The sequence below is a fragment of the Pipra filicauda genome, unplaced genomic scaffold (assembly GCF_003945595.2).
Source record: "Pipra filicauda isolate LSUMZ 115617 unplaced genomic scaffold, ASM394559v2 scaffold292_size926685_pilon, whole genome shotgun sequence".
Lineage (NCBI taxonomy): Eukaryota > Metazoa > Chordata > Aves > Passeriformes > Pipridae > Pipra > Pipra filicauda.
This window is the reverse complement of record NW_024104412.1, coordinates 11,986-24,257: the sequence shown is the minus strand read 5'-3', so window position 1 is coordinate 24,257 and position 12,272 is coordinate 11,986. Positions and strand designations below refer to the sequence as shown.

At 38.1% G+C, this 12,272-nt stretch overlaps 1 protein-coding gene across 6 annotated transcripts in view; it reads left to right on the top strand.

Moving 5' to 3' along the window:
* Window positions 1–11,827, top strand: part of PACSIN2 (protein kinase C and casein kinase substrate in neurons 2) — a 41,507-nt gene extending 29,680 nt beyond the window's left edge. For 2 of the 6 annotated variants that reach the window (XM_027730148.2, XM_027730149.2), the window contains exons 5-12: window positions 613–768; window positions 1,768–1,943; window positions 2,382–2,502; window positions 3,432–3,437; window positions 4,360–4,484; window positions 5,151–5,267; window positions 6,259–6,455; window positions 9,973–11,827. In XM_027730148.2, the coding sequence (XP_027585949.1) occupies window positions 613–768; window positions 1,768–1,943; window positions 2,382–2,502; window positions 3,432–3,437; window positions 4,360–4,484; window positions 5,151–5,267; window positions 6,259–6,455; window positions 9,973–10,085 (1,011 nt within the window). In that variant the 3' untranslated portion in view covers window positions 10,086–11,827. The remainder of the gene's footprint in view (window positions 1–612; window positions 769–1,767; window positions 1,944–2,381; window positions 2,503–3,431; window positions 3,438–4,359; window positions 4,485–5,150; window positions 5,268–6,258; window positions 6,456–9,972) is intronic. The other 4 variants (XM_027730150.2, XM_027730151.2, XM_027730152.2 and 1 more) reach the window with 4 other exon arrangements.
* Window positions 11,828–12,272: the final 445 nt, after the last annotated feature.

Here is a 12,272-nt window from a genome sequence, read left to right as displayed (position 1 = left end):
CCTGTGTTATGATATACTAATGTATCAAATCTCTATAAGGGAGTAAACTCCCTGTTCTCTCTGCTGGACCCTCCTTTCTCAAAAAGGTCTCTTGCTTTCTGTCCTCTTCTGAAAATAAGCATTTTTCTCTTGGTCTCTCCTAATCTGGAAAAAGTGGGATTTAAGCTGTCACTTAAACAGTGTCTGATTTCCTGCATTTGAAAGTTATGAGTTGCTCAAAGAAATGAGCAGGGGAAATACGTTTGTATTTTGGGGGGGGTTTTCCCTGTCATGTAACATTGTTCTTCAATAACAGGTTTGTAGGGGAGCAGGAGAATGTGGGCATGAGGAAAAATATTCAGTTGGGGACTTTCTGTAAACCTTTTGTTGAGTCTGTTCAACACTTCTCTAAACTGTATGAGTGACATTCCTTGTGTGGTGAGAGAATGCTGCAATAATTTCCTTGTGTTGATTCCTTGGCCTAAAGGAAAAAACAAATCCCCCCCAAGAAAGAAAGAGCATCCTGAAACAAAACCTGACACTTCTTTCGTTGCATCATGATTTTAAGGCTAAAAAGTAGTTGATGTTTGCTGTCTGCTGTCCCAGATGCAAATACTTAACTCTCCTTTGTAGGTGGAAGCTGCAAAGAAGGCCTACCATGCAGCCTGCAAGGAGGAGAAACTGGCCATCTCCAGGGAAACAAACAGCAAAGCTGACCCAGCACTAAATCCTGAGCAGCTGAAGAAGTTACAGGACAAAGTGGAGAGAAGCAAACAAGATGTGCTAAAGGTATCCTGTGTGCTGACATACTTTTTAACCCACAGCTTGTGCATATTTAAGCTTTTTTTTTTTCCCTCCTGAGTGTGCTGTGAGCAGCAGGGGAGCTCACCTTCAGTACCAAAATTTAGTGTTCTCCCAAGCCTGGGTTGCTGCCAAATTATTTTCCTCTGAAGAATGACTAATGTGTTGCTGCTGTTTCATGTAAGTACTTTCAGCACTGAGCTAAGAACAATAAGCTAGCAAAGTTCTAGGACTCATTTACTAGTGACAGCTGAGCTTGGGAGGCTTTGAGATGCTTCAGACTTGCTGATAACATCTAGATATGTTGTCCTTCTTACTGCAGAATGCATTTGTTTAATAAAGTAAGCTTACTTGCTATAAAGTAAGATAGAATTAATTTAAATAAATGCTGTTGTGTTGCCCAGTTTGGTTCAGCTCTTCACTAGGCTGCCACCAAGAGGCTTTTCTAGTGTGACTTTTCTTCAGAGATGTCTTTTTCCTTTGAGGATGCTGTCCTGTGGTCTGGAAGGCTGATGTTCCATGGGGTGGGATCTTTTAATTCCTGTGTGGGGACTATTTCTGTAAATTAGTGCAGAGTCTGAGGTTCTGCCTGTTAATTGAGCTCACAGCATATGCAATTCATGTTTACAAGAGTTGATACAATTCACAGTGGACTGTAAATTACTAAAGGAGGAAAGACAATACTTTGAAAGATCTCCAAAGAACTTTAGTAACTTGACTGCCTGCTCTGATTTACTCTTTCCTTTAGTACTACACCAACATTTGTCATGGTCTGTTAAAAAGCCAGAGAAGAGGCTTTTAGAGCTTTATTGTAACTGTTTTGCAGTTGACTCAGGTAACTCTCATCATGATCTAATGTACAGTGGTCACGAGAAGAGATTGCAGTTTGGGAACTTCTTGCTCTAACTCTTGGCCATTACACGGATAAGTCTGTATTATAAGGTAATACTAAAATACATTGCTAACAGTTTGTTTTTCTGCCCCCAGACAAAAGAAAAGTATGAGAAATCCCTGAAAGAATTAGATAATGCCACTCCTCAGTATATGGAGAACATGGAGCAGGTGTTTGAGCAGTGCCAGCAGTTTGAGGAAAAGCGGTTGCGTTTCTTCCGGGAAGTGTTACTGGAGGTCCAGAAGCACCTTGACTTGTCCAATGTTGCAAGGTAAAACTGTAGGACAAATTCTCCTTGGGAAAACTTCTACCTTGATCCAGAGTCCCAGGGACTTAGCACAAAACCAGTTTCTACTGTAGACAGGCTTTTAAATTCAAGCAGCTTCAAGGTTGGTGTTCAGTAGTTTAAATACAGTCCTGTGTACATCCTGTTTTTACTGCCACAAGAGTCATAATTCTAAAGTCTGGCAAATAAGGATTTTATGGTTTTGTGAACTTTCAGCAGGTTTACTTGCTGGGCTGCTCTTCCTTTTTTACAGGCAGTTAATAGGTCTGTCAGGCTGTAAAAGTCTGTCTTGCTGTAAGTTGTTCTTTTTTGATATTACTGTGAACTTTGAAATATTAAAAAAAAAAAACAAACAAAACTGACCAGGGGATTTTCCATGTTTCTAAATGTTATACTGAATTCAAAGACAAATTTGTTTTGCAGTTACAAAAGTATTTACCGTGAGCTGGAACAGAACATCAAATCAGCAGATGCTGTTGAAGACTTGAGATGGTTCAGAGCCAACCAAGGTCCAGGGATGTCAATGAATTGGCCTCAGTTTGAGGTAAGCTCAGAGTACCTAAAACCCAGAGTTGGTTTGGCTGTTTTTTCCTCTTTGCTTTTTGTAATGTTCCTTTCTGGTGTAACCTCAGGCTTCCAACACTGAATTTTTTGTTTCTGCAAGTCAGAGTAGTTTTCTTCTCTTAATTTTCAATTTTAATTCTCATCCTCCAGCTTCTGGAGGGGATTATGTTGGGCACCTATTTATAGAGAAAAGGGGTAACCCAGAAAGCTGTAGTGATATTTTTTAAGATAAAGTCATAAGCCATCATTTAATTGATACATCTCTGACAGCTGCATGTGTTACCCTTTATGTTTTACTTCTCCCTTTGGTGTCAGACTTGAATTTGAATCTCCTTGCTGTTACCAGGTAATTAAGAGTGACTGCAGCAAAGACTCTCTGAAAAAGTCTGAACTAAATACTTCAAAATTTGAAAATTGGCATTTAAAATTCAATGCTGTCATATTAAAAATAAAAAGTTCTACCTTTAATTTTATTTGCTGAATGCCATCTTTAAAAGAAAGGGGTTGTTCTAAGCAGTGTTCTGTTAACATAAGTACAAACATGTGTCAGTGCAGAGTCACAGTACTGGGGTATCAAATAGCTGGATTTGGAATGAGTTGGACCAGAATCAGGGGTTTGGTTGAAATAATTTCTAGACATTAAATTAATGGAGTGGAAGAATAAACTATTTCACTATTCCCTTATTAACAATAATGGAAAATGTCACTTGTTTTTAAAATATTGAGCAACTTTAGAAGGTTTGAGGAAGAAACTCATAATAATACTGCAGAATTTACCTGAAATGCTGAACTAGAGTTAATTCTGTGAGGGGCAATTACCATCCTTTTTCTCAAGCATTATAATTAACAAATTAAACCCGCTTGTTGCTGCTCTCCTAATCAAGTTTTCTCTCATTTACATGCTACAAGGATGACGTAAGTAAAAAAAGTCATGATCAAATGCCTATGAAATTGCATTGTAAACTGCAAATGTGCATAGGTCAGTGGTCTTTAAACTGTGGTAGCTCAGAAATCCAATGTCTGTTTTGCAAAGTTAAAATAATGAGGTCTCTCTGAAGAGTTGGCCAGAAAGCACTTTAAACTGGGCTGACTTTGCTACCTGTATAAGCCCAGTAGTAATAGCAAGTCTCAAAACTTTAATTTCCTGTTAAAGGTATGATTTTTATTTTTTTTTCACCTTTAATGGTTCTGAGAGGTAACATGTCTCAGCATAGGATAATTTGCTTGCATCCAGTTTGTTCTCTCTTTTATATCATTATATGCAGCTTGGTTTGCCCTGATGTGTAAGGAGTTGTGTTTAGGTCTCATCCTGCCTGTCCATCTGCCTCTGAACGGCTCAAAACATCAAAGAGGGTCTGCTGGTGGCATCATGAGTCTTGTCATTTGTTGATTTGAGCCTTAACTCTCAGAGATGGCTTTTTAGCACAATAAATGTCACTAAATCTAGAGAGGAGGACCTTATGACTCAAATCTTAGGGACAGGAGAAGTGATGCACAGTGAGTTTAAAAAGCAGCTTCTTTGTATGTCATTCTTGGAGCACTTCTTGAGAAGTAAACCCTCTCTTATAACACTTTTTTAAAATTAAATGTAAGATTTACCTTTTAAAGCCAGATGTCCTGGCACTGTTTGAAACTATGAGCCCTCACAGTACATCTTTTTAAGAGCTGCACTGGCCAGCTCTTTTGATTTCTCTAGCTGAAACATTAACTCACCTTTTTAATAATTATTGGTACTCTTGTATGCATAGATGTCTGTTCCATAACTCAGTTTGAAATATAAATGTGGTAATTACTTGTTCAGTTAAATGTCTCCATTACGTTTTGCATTCCTTGATAGGAGTGGTCTGCAGATCTGAATCGTACCCTCAGTAGAAGAGAAAAGAAGAAGGCTTCTGATGGAGTGACTTTAACTGGTATAAATCAGACAGGAGACCAAGTTTCACAACCTAACAAACACAGCAGGTAGTCTTTTCGTGCCTAAAAAGACTAATTGCCAAAGATTATTATCTATACTAAGCTCTACAGCATCAAAAAGTTTCTGTTCAGTCAAATGATAATTATTTGTGAGCATTTTTAGTGGTGTCTCTGCAGTTCACAAGTTAATTTGGGAATTATTCTCCGTTTCACAGTTCTCTGTCCATTGGGAATTGAAGGAAGCCAAGCTTCAGGAGAAAGTGAACTTTCTGTAGCTAACCTGGTAGTCTCTTGCTATCTTCCCATCTCTAGAAAAGACAATTATACTGTGAAATCTTAGCTTGCAAAACAGTCACTTCAGAATTCTGGATGTGATTAATATAAAACTCTTAACATCAGCTGCTCAAAAAAGGAATAAAACTTGCTAGAAAAATTGCACTGCCTTTTATTGCAGGCAGTAGGAAAAAGAAATTATGGTCCATGAAGGATATTTCTAATTGTGGAGGAAATGTGAGACTTTCCAGGCTTTTTTGGGTCTTTATGCTGCACTCAATGGATGTTTGGGGTTTTGTTTATTTTTCTTTTTCTTTATTTTTTTTTTTAAATTTGGCTGAAGGAGGGGTCTGCTAAGAAACTGCCTAGTGGGACACCAGTGACAGTGTTCTGCTCTTCCACAGATAGGGTCACCATAATGCTTTTTCTTTTCCAAATTAGCAGTCTTAGTGTCCAGAGTAACACAGTGCAGTCAGTACAATCAAGTTACAATCCCTTTGAAGATGAAGAAGATACTGGGAGTACTGTCAGTGAAAAGGAGGACAATAAGATCAAAAAGTTGGTGAAATGTCGTTTGTTTTTTTTTTTTTTTTTCAATTGTTTTCACATTTTGCACTTTCTCTGTCCAGGGTTTCCTATTTTTGGTTTCTTTAACACTCTGCTGGTCAGTGCATGAAGTGTTTTTAAGCAGTTGTGTGAGCAACACTGTGACCTAACTTGTCTTTCCTAACAGATGCCACATCTGTTGCCTTGATCTTTGGTCTGAAACCACTGGGGTTATTGGCAGTTGCTAACAGAACTGCTGTTGCTTTTTCCCCCTTCCTTTACCCCTCCTATGAAATGTTAAAACTGATGTGTTTTTCTAGTGAAACTGCTTCTGGGGCTTTACTCTGTGTCTTCTTGCTGAATAAATCTGCTTTTAAGGTTGCTTTCTTTTTTTGTTTAGGACCTTCTCAAGCAGCTGCCTGTTGCTTCAGTGTACACACTGAGGACATAGCACTCTCTTAAATGGCATGTGCATGCTGGACAGTGAACTTTCCTTTAAATCACAGACTTGTTGCAGTATAATACAATAGAAATACAAGTTTCTTTATTGGTGGATTGCACCATGCAAAAAGCGTTGTAGAGGTGCATAGAGGTTTGGGAAGAAGGTTCTGCAAAGCTATTTAAATGTCTTATCCTAAACCAGATAATTCCTCTCATCTACTACTACCATTTTACCTTTCTAGAGTAAATAGTCCCATGGATTGTGTAGATTCCTTGATAGAGAAGTTTTTGGAGTTTGTGGGGAGGTTGTCTTTGATATGTGTCGATTTTGCCTTTTTCTACCTTGGTAAATGTATTATAAGATTTGGTTTGGTTTGGTTTTTTGGGTTTTTTTTAATGAGGCATTGTCAGTTAAAGATAAATGAGAAGAGACCAGAAAGAAAATTTCAAACCTGGGCCTTAGAGTGGAGTTTAAGCTTAATTAGGGGAGCTGATACCTTAGTGATATTTCTACTCTCCTGTTTTAAGAGCAGAAAAGACTAATTGAAAAATTGATTTTCAGCGTGAGCAGCTATGAAAAAAACCAAAGCTACCCCACAGACTGGTCTGATGAGGAGTCCAACAATCCCTTCTCTTCCACTGATGCCAATGGAGACACCAATCCCTTTGATGAGGACACCTCTCCAGCCATGGAGGTGAGAGTACGAGCACTCTACGACTACGAGGGCCAAGAGCAGGATGAGCTCAGCTTTAAAGCTGGTGAGTCAACAACATTATTTATCCAACAGTACTTAATATTAAAAATATCTTTCAGAATATTTATCAGAATGGAGAAAGGCTGAGAATTTTTTTTCCCTCTTCATCTTTTATTTTCTGAACTCACCTGTGTTACAGAACGAGTTGTATTTCTTTAAAAAGGAGTTTGTGCAGCAGTGAGGGAAGATGTTGGGAAAATCTTTTAACTTTAACAACATAGTGTTTGTCAAAATATCAGTGAATAATGCCTAATTTTGTACCAGAGATAGTGCTTAGTACCCATGTCAGAGATTAGTGTGGTCTTGTAACAGATAGTGCTGACTCCCTGCATTGGTGACTGGTAATCCTGTGCCAGCTGGTGCTTAATCCCTGTATTTACCTATCCTAGTTTATTGTTTACTAGTAAATGTCTTAGTTTTGAGAGCAAAGACAGGGTGTCTGAGCAAAGCTGATAAGAAAAGTGCATCTTGACCTGTCCACAAATTGAGATACTTTCAAGGAGAAGAGATTCATAACAGGATAATTTGGGGAATGGGGAACCAGAGGCCCTCAAAAGACCCCTGCTCATATCCAAATAAATCCATGGAAATATTTAGCATATAAGTGAGTATTCCAGAAATGTAATGGATGTGCTAGTTTCATGAATATAACCTGGTTTTTAGACTGCTGGGTGTGCATTTAGGTGGAGAGATCTCTCCTGCACCCAGTGCTGGAATTAAGGAATGTCAGCTTTTTAACCCCCCAAACTGGTTGGAGAGTTTATTCCCCTTTTTTGGGTTGTTTCTAAAGCTGTTTCTCTGAATGTACAACTCCCCTTACAGGATCCTGCCTAACCCTCCTCCCTCCCTAATAGTCCTTCTGAGTAGCTCCTGTTTGGCAGCACTGACTCCTGATCTGTTTGGAATATGTTGGGATGCATCTGTTTGGGATATTCCTTCCTCTCTTAAACAAAATGACCTGCAGAACTGAAAATCCTCTCTCTTCTTACTTGGTGGCAGTAACAGCTGCTGCTTTTAGCTGTCTACAAGTGCCAACCCTACAGAGTTTAGTAGGCAAACCCCTAAACACCTGACTTTTCAGTATTGTAGGCTTCCAGAGTGGAGGAATGGGTTTGTTTGGCCTTTAACTGGTTTGAGTTGTGCCCTGATGGAAGCACAGTGGTTACAAAACATCTGTGGAATGCACAGCAACCAAAATGATTCTTCATTCTTCAGACTTTAACTTCTCCTTTGACCGAGCAGGACTGGGAAGCAAGTTAATCCTCTGGAAATATATGTGTGTGCTGTGCCTGTGAAGCAGCAGGGTGGCAATCCAAGGGTTTGCAGGAGTCTTCCACTGGCAGAACTATGCAATGTTTATACCCATAAATGCAAATAAAGTGCAGGAAGTATGAACTGTGAGATGTAGGTAGATTTAACTTAAAATTAGCTTAATACCTTGGAAAGAAGAACATCAAAGTAAATTACAACACCAAATTACGTGGTTGTATCAACCCTAGGAAAGGGGTGGCATTCTAGCCCATGAATCCCCTTACAGATGCTGAATTATAATTAAACTTAGGGGTTTTTTCAGAAGTGTTTGTGTGATAGATTTGCACTGAACTAAAGACTAAGGGGAAAAACTCCTCAGGTCATGTAGGAGCTGGTTTAAAACATCCTCGGTCCTGTGCTCCTGTGTAGGTATCCCCAGACTCCTGAGCAGCTGTCAACAGAGGATTAATGCATTTTAAGGATGGGTTTAAATGTACATGGATATTCCCAGATGGGATTTCCTTGGGTATTCAAAGAATTTGCCTACAAAGTTCTTTGTGGTCACTTCTAGATACGTGTTGTAGAATATCTGCTCTGCATAGTGTCCATTAAATATACTTTAATACATGAAACTCATTTTTGTTAGTGGAATACCTTATACATTTGGTGTTTGGGTTTTTTTCCCCTTGGCAAACAATTGTGGAAGGCTTCCAAAGAGGAAGAATAACTTTATTTATATCTTATGAGAGGTTTTATTATATATATATAAAACTATCTACCATATGTCTGTCTTGCCCTGCTGTGGCCCTGCCATGGCTGAGAATAAATATCTACAGTAAATGTTGTCAGAACATGTTATTGTGTGTTCTGTTTTTATCATAGCAGTTGTTTCACTGTAACTGTTGTGCAGATGACACTTTAAAGTGTTAATATTTTCTTAGACCTCCAAGATCACTGAGTTTCCAAGCCCAAGCCTAAATACAAATGCAGCTGCACTGGGGGGGTCACTGTCAGTGTGATTTTATTTTCACTCTTTCACCCTTTATTAACATATTTCATTTTTATTAACATATTACACTGTCTATTAACATATTTGACTCTTTATTAACATACACTTCATGGAAGCAACAGGCAGGTTTGTAATTGTGCACTCTCTCATTCTGCAGTGGGAAAAAAATGTCTCCATAAACCAAGTACAGTCAGCACTGCCAAACTTTTGTTCATAATGGTTTTTTTTTTTTGTTATCTGGTAAACATACAAACCAGAGGAGATGAAGCTTTAACCTTTTTTATCTAAGAGAGGATGTGTTTATCTAGAAGATGGATGTGTTAGGAAGATTTGATATGAAGCTTGGCAATTTCTGCCAAAGAATTTACATTCTTTAGGCTGGTTCATGTCCTCCTAAATGATACCAAGACTTTATACCATTTGGGACTGCAATAAGTGGTTAATACCTTCATCCTGTATTTCCTATTGCTAACTAAGGTGAAACACAAATCAGTTTTGTCCAGGGAAACCATTTGACACAGATCATGAGGAAATAATTGTTACTCAGTGTGGCCTTTTTTACCTGGCTGAGGTGGATGTTCATTTGCTCATATACAACATCTTGGAGGCTCTCTAATGCCAAAGTATTTCCTGAGGATGTACAAGATAAGATTAGTCAAAACAAAGTTGTATTATAGTTCATAAATGTCTGGACATTCATTTTCAGCTTTTGCTGAGAGCAAACTGTGAGTTACTTAATTTTTGTGGCATTTTCATCCTTATTTCCCCTAAGCTCTTAAAAGAATGCATCGACAGCAAGCCTAATGAAACATTTGTTTCACTTGCACTGACATGTGTTGAGGGTTAAAAAATGTAGGATTATTCTAGTTCAGAGGTAGTTGTGTCATCCACAACCACCTTTGACTGTTCAAACCTTTAAATATTAGGGAGTCTTTGATCTTACAGTGAAATAACACAGTATATAACTTCAAAAGTTAAAAAAAAATTCCATAATCTTTTTGAAACGCCATCAAGGTAATATTTGAGTTTCTAAGTAGCTTGTTTCTTCCTGTTTTCTTATCCCATGAGCAAATCTGTAAGTGATAGATGTTCTCAAGTAGCAAAAGCATGAGGAGCAAAGAAGGGAAGGTTTCTGCTGGGGCCTGTGTTGGGCAGGGGAATAAAACTGGACATGAAGGTAATTGTCATTTATCTTCCTGATATTACTTAAGATGTTACAGTCTCTTAACAGTTTTCCTTCTTTTTTTTTTCTTTTTTCCAGGGGATGAATTAACTAAGATGGAGAACGAAGATGAGCAGGGTTGGTGCAAAGGGCGCCTGGACAACGGACAAGTGGGTTTATACCCAGCAAACTATGTAGAACCCATCCAGTGACAAAGGACAGAATAAACACAGAGGTGTGCCCAAAGCTCTGCAGGCCTGTACAGTGTATTTAGTTCCAGTGAGAGGAAGCTGAATGATGTATAGAATGTATATATTTTAAAGAAAAGGCGAGGGCTTGAGACAGAAATCATGCTGAATTAAAGGCAAAAAGTCTGAACCAATAATCTGACATTGTTTTCACAACTTGTGCACAATGTAAAGGAAAAGGGGTTAGGTGGAAAAAATATTATGATAGGAAAAGTACTTTTTAAGCTTTTTCTTCCCACATGGTCTGTCATTGTGGATTCTAAACATTTTTGCATTTTCTATGCTTGTGCCTCATCCTACCTTGGGTATGTGGCTTGTGCTCACTTTTCTTTAATCAGTTATTTTAAGTGACCTTCAGTAACTTGCAACTTGAATTTTAAAGATTATTATAGTTAATTTTTTATTTGTTCTTATCAATGTCTGAAAGATGCAGTATTTTTTTATTTAAATGCCATGTAGTTAAGCACCTTTTTTGTATGCCTGGATTTATCAATGAATACTTAAATTATGACATAGATTTAGTCACCAGCTGACTGAATGAAAACTCCTTCCATGTTGTAGTAATCTCTCCGTGTCGTCAGCATGGCTTGAAGTTGTAAATGGAGTTGTAAAACAAAATACTGTATTTAATAAATATCTGTTACAGAAGGTTATTTGTAGCAGAGGTATCTGCAGGTGTCATGGGTTGGGACTCTGTTATGAATGTTCTTCACGTGGGTTGACACTTGAACTAAGAGTTTTCCATCTGGATCTTAAATGGCATTCAAAAGAAAGATAAATTATGCATAAGCCCCAGAGTAGTAACTATTTCCAGCACATGTTTGCAGGGAAAAAAAAAAAGGTCCTTTAAACTGCTAATGATTTTTGGCTGATTCGAAATGTTAAATCTGTGAAGGCTAATTTTCTTGAAGAGAGAAGACTGTAAAATAGACTTAAATGCTTTTATTAAGAGCCTGTCTATGTTGTGTATATGTACATATGATTTGATATTCCAGAGTATAAAGAGCATGGCTGTTAGTTATCAAGCCTTTGGATGTCAATAAGATTTAGAACTGTTTTAAGAGTTTAAATTATAGGTATATTTAAATCTGCTTTCCTGCCATATTCATTACTGTACAATAGACAAAGCATCCTGTGATTAGACTTTTCAGAAGTACAGTAAAAACGCACCAATATACTCAAAATCAGTATTTGTGGATAAATGAATGGGTCAGAATATAAAGTAGCTTTAGTCCATATGTGGATTATTGTAGCAGAACACTGTAAAAAATCTACATTTGCAGATACAACTTGGCCAGCTGTAATCGTGTCGAATAGTAGCCATTTGTGACATTTAAAACTGGGGTGTAAAATTCCAGCAGATTTGTGTTAAACTAAGTATCAGGTAAGTAGAGATGCTCTGTTAGGAAGCTACACTGTAATGAAGCTGACAAAGCTTTTTTCAAGGTAACTATAAAACACTGTTTATTAGTCTTGGACTTTGCTTTTTGAGCTTATAGATATATTTAGTCCTCATTTTCAATGAATCAAAGTGTGCAGGCTTAGGAGGTGGATGTTTGTACGTGTCTGTCAAGGAAAACTTGCCACCATAACTGTTCATCCACAGGATGGTCACTGAAGTTGTCAGGAATTACTGGTCTGGGTTCTCTGTATTGTCAAATATTTTAGAAAACAATAAAATCTGTTAATCTCCTGAATACACAGAATGCACCTTTGGCTATTTCAGTGTGTGTCGAAACAGTCTCATGAAACAAACACTGTGCATTGGGTTCTGTCCCCGGTGACAGACCCTGCATTGTCTGACAGAGCCACCCAGAGGAGTGTGACAGGCTGGCATTGTGCTCCTGACAAAAACAGGGAGGTGCTGTGCACAGGAGTTCTTGGCAAAACATTCCAGCAAAATCTTCGTGGAAGAAGAGGAAAACTGCCTTTTGTGGGTGTGCAGAATGGGCTGTGATGCTGCTTTCTGTGGTGGTGTCAAGTCTCATGTAGCTGGGGTGAGCACCTAAGCTTTTTCTTTTTTTTAAAATACTATTCAATTGAATATTTTCTGCCTTCTCTGAGTTTTCTGGCAGTGATTAATGTGGCACTGTTTGTGGTGAATTTTATCTCCTCTCCCCCATCAATGCTGGCTGAACAGCAGATCCCAGA